Source organism: Callospermophilus lateralis, chromosome 1, assembly GCF_048772815.1.
Source record: "Callospermophilus lateralis isolate mCalLat2 chromosome 1, mCalLat2.hap1, whole genome shotgun sequence".
Taxonomy (NCBI): Eukaryota; Metazoa; Chordata; class Mammalia; order Rodentia; family Sciuridae; genus Callospermophilus; species Callospermophilus lateralis.
In genome coordinates this window covers 39700541-39706750 of record NC_135305.1, presented here as the reverse complement: position 1 = coordinate 39706750, position 6210 = coordinate 39700541, and the positions used below count along the sequence as shown (strand labels likewise).

The 6210-nt window shown below is 39.7% G+C and overlaps 1 protein-coding gene across 1 annotated transcript; it reads left to right on the top strand.

The window, feature by feature from the left end:
- The first annotated feature begins 1045 nt into the window (after positions 1 to 1045).
- On the top strand, positions 1046 to 4991 carry Gpr85 (G protein-coupled receptor 85). Its single transcript, XM_076861618.1, has 2 exons — positions 1046 to 1106; positions 2479 to 4991. The coding sequence occupies exon 2, from the start codon at positions 2649 to 2651 to the stop codon at positions 3759 to 3761; it is 1113 nt and encodes a 370-aa protein (XP_076717733.1). The 5' UTR covers positions 1046 to 1106; positions 2479 to 2648; the 3' UTR covers positions 3762 to 4991.
- Positions 4992 to 6210: the final 1219 nt, after the last annotated feature.

The following is a 6210-nucleotide window of genomic DNA, read 5'->3' as shown; positions in this document are numbered from 1 at the left end:
GATATCATCGGACGGTTTGGACTGGTGTAAGTTTTATGTATTCGTTATGTTCCTGGTATTTTTCATCTGTAATAACAAAGGTGGGGGTGGGAGGAAACTCATACACACAACTGCTTTGACATCACCAACCTATTGGTCAGCCGAACTTGAAAAAAGGGAAAAAGAAAGGCTGTTCCAACGTGGGGTGGAATGCAAGGAATAGCCATTTAATTTTTTTCCCCCGTACGCCGAATGATTCTTTAGTCATCTCCGTTAAGTCTAATGAATGTAAATTATTTTTGCAATTGTCCTCCGAAGTTAGCTTTTCCCTTCCAAAACGCAGATTTGCGTGCATTCGGAAATAGAGATGACTAACAAAGACAGGGTTGCCCTAACCTGCTTTCCCTTCTTCCCCATTGACAAGCTTTTTGACTGTGCAATTTTTTAAATTCTCTTTTCTTTCTTTTTTCATTCTTTCTCCCTGCCCCCACCCAACCCCCCACCCCTTCCAGCTAACCTGCAAATTCAAAGGTCAGCAGAGGAAATCATTTAAGAAGAATTCCAAAAGAAGCTTCCAATGCTTTGAACTACCCTAAAAGAGAAAGGAAGAAAATGTTCCGGGAAGGCGAGGGTTCCGGGAAGCTGGGGAAGGGGCGGGCGTCCGGGGCACGGTGGCTTCCTTGTGCGCTGCCCTAAGGGAAGAGGATGGGCCTGAGGTCCTGAACGAGCCTTTCCAAGCCCCCACTTAAAATGCGGGGAGGGAAAAGTTCAGAAGCAGCCACAAGGTGACAAAAGCCTAATTCTGTCAGTTGAACTGGACAGGGCATTCAACAAACCCAGCTGGCTCTGGAGACGCAAACGGGCTCCCGGGGCACCACAGAGGCTGAGGCAGCCCCTGCTGCCGCCCTCGCCACCGCGTCGCCGCCGCCGCTGCCGCGGACCCTGCGTTACTGGGGGAGACAGTGCCGCTGCGACAGGGGAGGACGCGGCTGGAGCTCAAGGAGGCTCCAGCGCGCAGGCGCCGCCGAGCCCTGCCTGGATGCTCAGTCAAGGCACTAAGGCAAAAAAAAATCAGCAATTTATAGAAAGAAGAAGCTATAGTCTGTCGGGATATCCAACACCAACAGGTAGGAGGATATACTCTTGGTTAAGTTCGGGGGGAGGGGGTTTGCACAGTGTTGATGAAACTGCAGGTTCACGGGGAAAGAGCCCCCGAGGGTTTTTTTTTTTTTTTTTTTTTTTTTGACATTAAACTGCATAATGGAAGTACATTCAGACAATGCATCTTCAGTAAGGCTTATTGAGAGCTTCGTTTTCTGGAAAGCGTTGCAAGACAGGAATATCAGACTGCGAATCACCGAAACCCTTCCCTTGCAGCACAGAGGCAATCTCTCTCCCCATCTTCGCGTATGTAATGCATGTCTCTCTCTCCCCCTCCCCCTCCCCCATTATAAATCCAGGGGTGGCGGATTTCAGGTTTCGTAATGTTGCATGATGCGATCGGTATTTACCCGGGGATGTACCGGTGGGGAAATTAAAATCATCGAACGCAGTTTTGCCTAGGCTTCCATCAGCATATCCCCAGCAAGTGAAAAGTGGCTAAGGAAACATGCTTCGTGGGAATAACAGAGAAAACCAATTTCTCTGATGTAGCTCCCAGGCACCTAAGAGACAATGTGCATTTTGCTTTAAAATGAAGCCGCTTGGAATTTGCAACAGATTTTTCAGTGTAAATGAGAAGAGCATAATTGCCTAGGAGATACAGATTTGTGTTATATTCATTTGAATACAGGCAGCCAAGGTTTACAGATGGAAGTGCATTATTCCTTTGGGTGTGTTTCCCTGACCAATATTTACATTAACCATTTTTAATAATCATGTGGGCTTAAAAGAGACAAGATTTGCCAAAAGTTGGGGGATGGGATAGAGAGGGAAAGACAAAAGATTAAATCACATCAAATCTTGGGACAACTTCTATTAATTTTGAAGTCTAGTAGTAATATTATGTTTTAAAATGAATCAACAAATACTCATGCAGCATGAACAGTGGCACTTGAGTTAAAAGACACATTTTTGCAGGGTTCTTTGGATCCATATGAGCAGGGAAGCTGCCTGTAAAACACTGACAGTACTAACACACCTCAGAAAAATGTAGGTAGCCTTTCTGTCTCCCATCACCAATCTTAAAAATTTCATTGCAATACTAGTGATTAATTCTTAGACCGGCATATTTTATGACTGTGAAACATTTTATTCCTTTTAGTCTCAAGGTACTCAGTCAAATGTATGTTCTCTAGAATATGGACATTTTTAAAATCACCTAGCTTGAAAAACTAAACAAGCTAATTCCCTGAAATCTCAAGCAAAAATACTTACTGAAGCAAAAACTACTATTTGAAATTAAAACTTTATTTGCGTCCCCATAAATGAACAGCTTTATGTTAGCACTGACATCATTACTTGTTAACTTAAGAACTGATAGCTCATTTTTTTTTCCAGATATTCTGATGGCAAATCAAATGGAAGAAAAGAGGAAGCATGACTGCAGATCGGATCAATTCTCTTTGTGGATTACATTTTCAGTAAAATGTATGGATCTATCTTTTCCTTGTTCTTATATCTAGATCATGAGACTTAACTGAGGCTGTATCTTTATCCTCCATCCATCTATGGCGAACTATAGCCATGCAGCTGACAACATTTTGCAAAATCTCTCGCCTCTAACAGCCTTTCTGAAACTGACTTCCTTGGGTTTCATAATAGGAGTCAGCGTGGTGGGCAACCTTCTGATCTCCATTTTGCTAGTGAAAGATAAGACCTTGCATAGAGCACCTTACTACTTTCTGCTGGATCTTTGCTGTTCAGATATCCTCAGATCTGCAATTTGTTTTCCATTTGTATTCAACTCTGTCAAAAATGGCTCCACCTGGACTTACGGGACTCTGACTTGCAAAGTGATTGCCTTTCTGGGGGTTTTGTCCTGTTTCCACACTGCTTTCATGCTCTTCTGCATCAGTGTCACCAGATACTTAGCTATCGCCCATCACCGCTTTTATACAAAGAGGCTGACCTTTTGGACGTGTCTGGCTGTGATCTGCATGGTGTGGACTCTGTCTGTGGCCATGGCATTCCCCCCAGTTTTAGATGTGGGCACTTATTCATTCATTAGGGAGGAGGATCAGTGCACCTTCCAACACCGCTCCTTCAGGGCTAATGATTCCTTAGGATTTATGCTGCTCCTTGCTCTCATCCTCCTAGCCACACAGCTTGTCTACCTCAAGCTGATATTTTTTGTCCACGATCGAAGGAAAATGAAGCCAGTCCAGTTTGTAGCAGCAGTCAGCCAGAACTGGACTTTTCATGGTCCTGGAGCCAGTGGCCAGGCAGCTGCCAATTGGCTAGCAGGATTTGGAAGGGGTCCCACGCCACCCACCTTGCTGGGCATCAGGCAAAATGCAAACACCACAGGCAGAAGAAGGCTGTTGGTCTTAGACGAGTTCAAAATGGAGAAAAGGATCAGCAGAATGTTCTATATAATGACTTTCCTCTTCCTAACCTTATGGGGCCCCTACCTGGTGGCCTGTTATTGGAGAGTTTTTGCAAGAGGGCCTGTAGTACCAGGGGGATTTCTCACAGCCGCTGTCTGGATGAGTTTTGCCCAAGCAGGAATCAATCCTTTTGTCTGCATTTTCTCCAACAGGGAGCTGAGGCGCTGTTTCAGCACAACCCTTCTTTACTGCAGAAAATCCAGGTTACCAAGGGAACCTTACTGTGTTATATGAGGGAGCATCTGTAAATCTTTAGCCTTGTGAAACACTAACCTTCTCTGCTAAGCAATTGTGGCCTGTAGCCATATCTTGAGAAGAAATTCAAGAATGGGATCAGCAGTTACAAGGATTTGGGCAACATTCTGCAGTCTTTGCAATAGTTCACCTATAATCCTATTTTAAATCTCAGAGTGATCCTGCTGACTGCTGGTGAAGGTTTGTAATTAAGAAAGGACTGAACCACTGCCCTAAGTTTCTTTCTGTGGTTGAAAACTAGATAATGAAAGTAGCAGGTGCTAAGTATCAGTGCTAAATGCTGTGTATATCACTATGTATGAAAAAAAACATCAAAAAAAAAACAATTAGCATTGGACATCTTAATAAATTAAGTTGACATGAGGTAAATGTGTTGATAAAAACTAATTTTAGAAGTTTGAAGACTTTAAAACATTTCATACTATTTTTGTTTTGCAAAGACTAAACTATTTGGGGACTTAAAGTACTGTAATACACTAAAGACGTGCCATGAATTATTGGAATATCACACTTTAAAAATCGCCTTGTAAGTTTTGGGGAGATTCCAAAGCAGTTTATTGGTTCCGATTAGAGTTTACTTTTTTTTTTTTTTTGTATTAAAACATTGCTATTTCTAAATACCACTTTCCTTACCTACTAGTGAAATTGCTAGCATTGAGCTGTATTATGTGGTTTCTGTTGATTTAGTATAAAGGTTTTCCAATTCATTTACATTTTACAAATGCTAGATATTGGTCTGGGAGGCAACATTAATGGTACCAGCCAGTCACAACTGAGCGGTTCTAATAATGCAGAATAAACACATGTTGCCTTAAAGGGTTATCTAGTATCCTTCATATTATTTAGCATTGGAGCAAATAGGCAAGGGATATTGAATCAGTAACTGGTCATGGTCATTCATCTGGAAGTGCATGGAAGATCATTTAATACTCTTTTTTCCTTTTTCCTCACATGGTTTGAAAATTAAGGTGCACATCATTGGAATAATGAGATTTTCCTCTGAGGTGTGCTACCCATTCTAGTGTGTTCTAAGAAGCGGGCAGTTGATGTATGTTTATATTTTAAGTCAGCTGTCAAGGGGAGACCACAGCCTTAGTATGACATCCTGCACAATTTGTGAAGCATTTATTCTATGGAAGGCACAGTCCTGTTTATACTTTCTGCACATTCAGTGTATTGGTCGTTTAAATTATTTCAGTTTTAACTTGTGAAAGCTTATAATATGATTTCTGGTATTTTAGAAAATCATTAGATTCTGTGAGTCTCATTCTTTAAGAAACAGATGTGTGAACTTCAATATAAAGTTGCATTTGCCAAAATTTATCTGTGTAGCCTGTTAATTTTCTTGGAATAAATTTTACATTTTTGGCATATAACAATCAGTTTAAAAAAAAACAATCTGGGAGTCAAGCACAAAGTAGAAAGACTAATTTATTATGATTTTGTTTTTTGATTTTTAAAAATTTTTATAGCTACTATATTCTGAAACTGGAAATGTTTGAATGATAGCATAAACTGATAAAGACATAATATTACCTATAAAAGATTTATTTGATAACTTTTCATAATCATCCCTCATTCTTACATACCTATCATATTTAGACTTGTGCACCTGCTTAATTGATTGGTTCAGAATTTTAATACAATCATCACACTTTAATTTGATACATAGTAGAAGTCTTGGGTTCTTAATATATCATTTTGTAAGGCGAATGATTTATAACACCATTTACAAAACCAGAGAAAGTTATTATATTTGTTTCTTTTTCAGTGTTTTATTTTATTCATTTTTTTATTTGAAAATGTGAGATTAAGTATTTAGTGAAATAGAATTTTTATTGCTATTATGCCTCTATAAACACAAAACCAACAAAAATAAGAAAAAAGTAACTGAATTGTTTCAATGATGTACGTGACCATTGAGTTTTGCTTTTATAAGGACAGCTCAAGCCATGATTTAGTGAGCACTCTTGGCCTTATTTTTACTTTATGCCAAAGTTTATTGAATTTGAGACAAATTTTAATGCACAACAGAGAGAGTTTTATCTAGCAATAAAATCTCCTTCTTGGTACTAAAAACATTATTTAAAACACAATAAAGAAAAATGTTATCCAAAGATGGTCTGATAACATGTTTCCATCTTAAAAACATTTACAGGAGAGACATAATTACAATGATTACCCTTATGGAGAATTCCATGTAGAGGTTCAAATATCATCAGCAATTGGTAGAAAAGTCAATCATCTTGAGACAAGAGAGAACAAGTTTACCAAGACTCACCTGCACTACATAGATAAGAAACTGAGGTGGGAATTAAGAGTAGGAAGCCTGAGGAATCAAGAGCAAACACAAACTTAGCTACTTAAAAAAAGAAATTCAAACAGTTTGGGCAAGTGACCAGTCCTAGTGAGCAGTGAATACAGCCGA

What these genes read in the sequence shown, in the direction of transcription:
- Gpr85 (XM_076861618.1), top strand. Translation starts at nt 2,649, where the DNA reads ATGGCGAACTATAGCCATGCAGCTGACAACATTTTGCAAAATCTCTCG.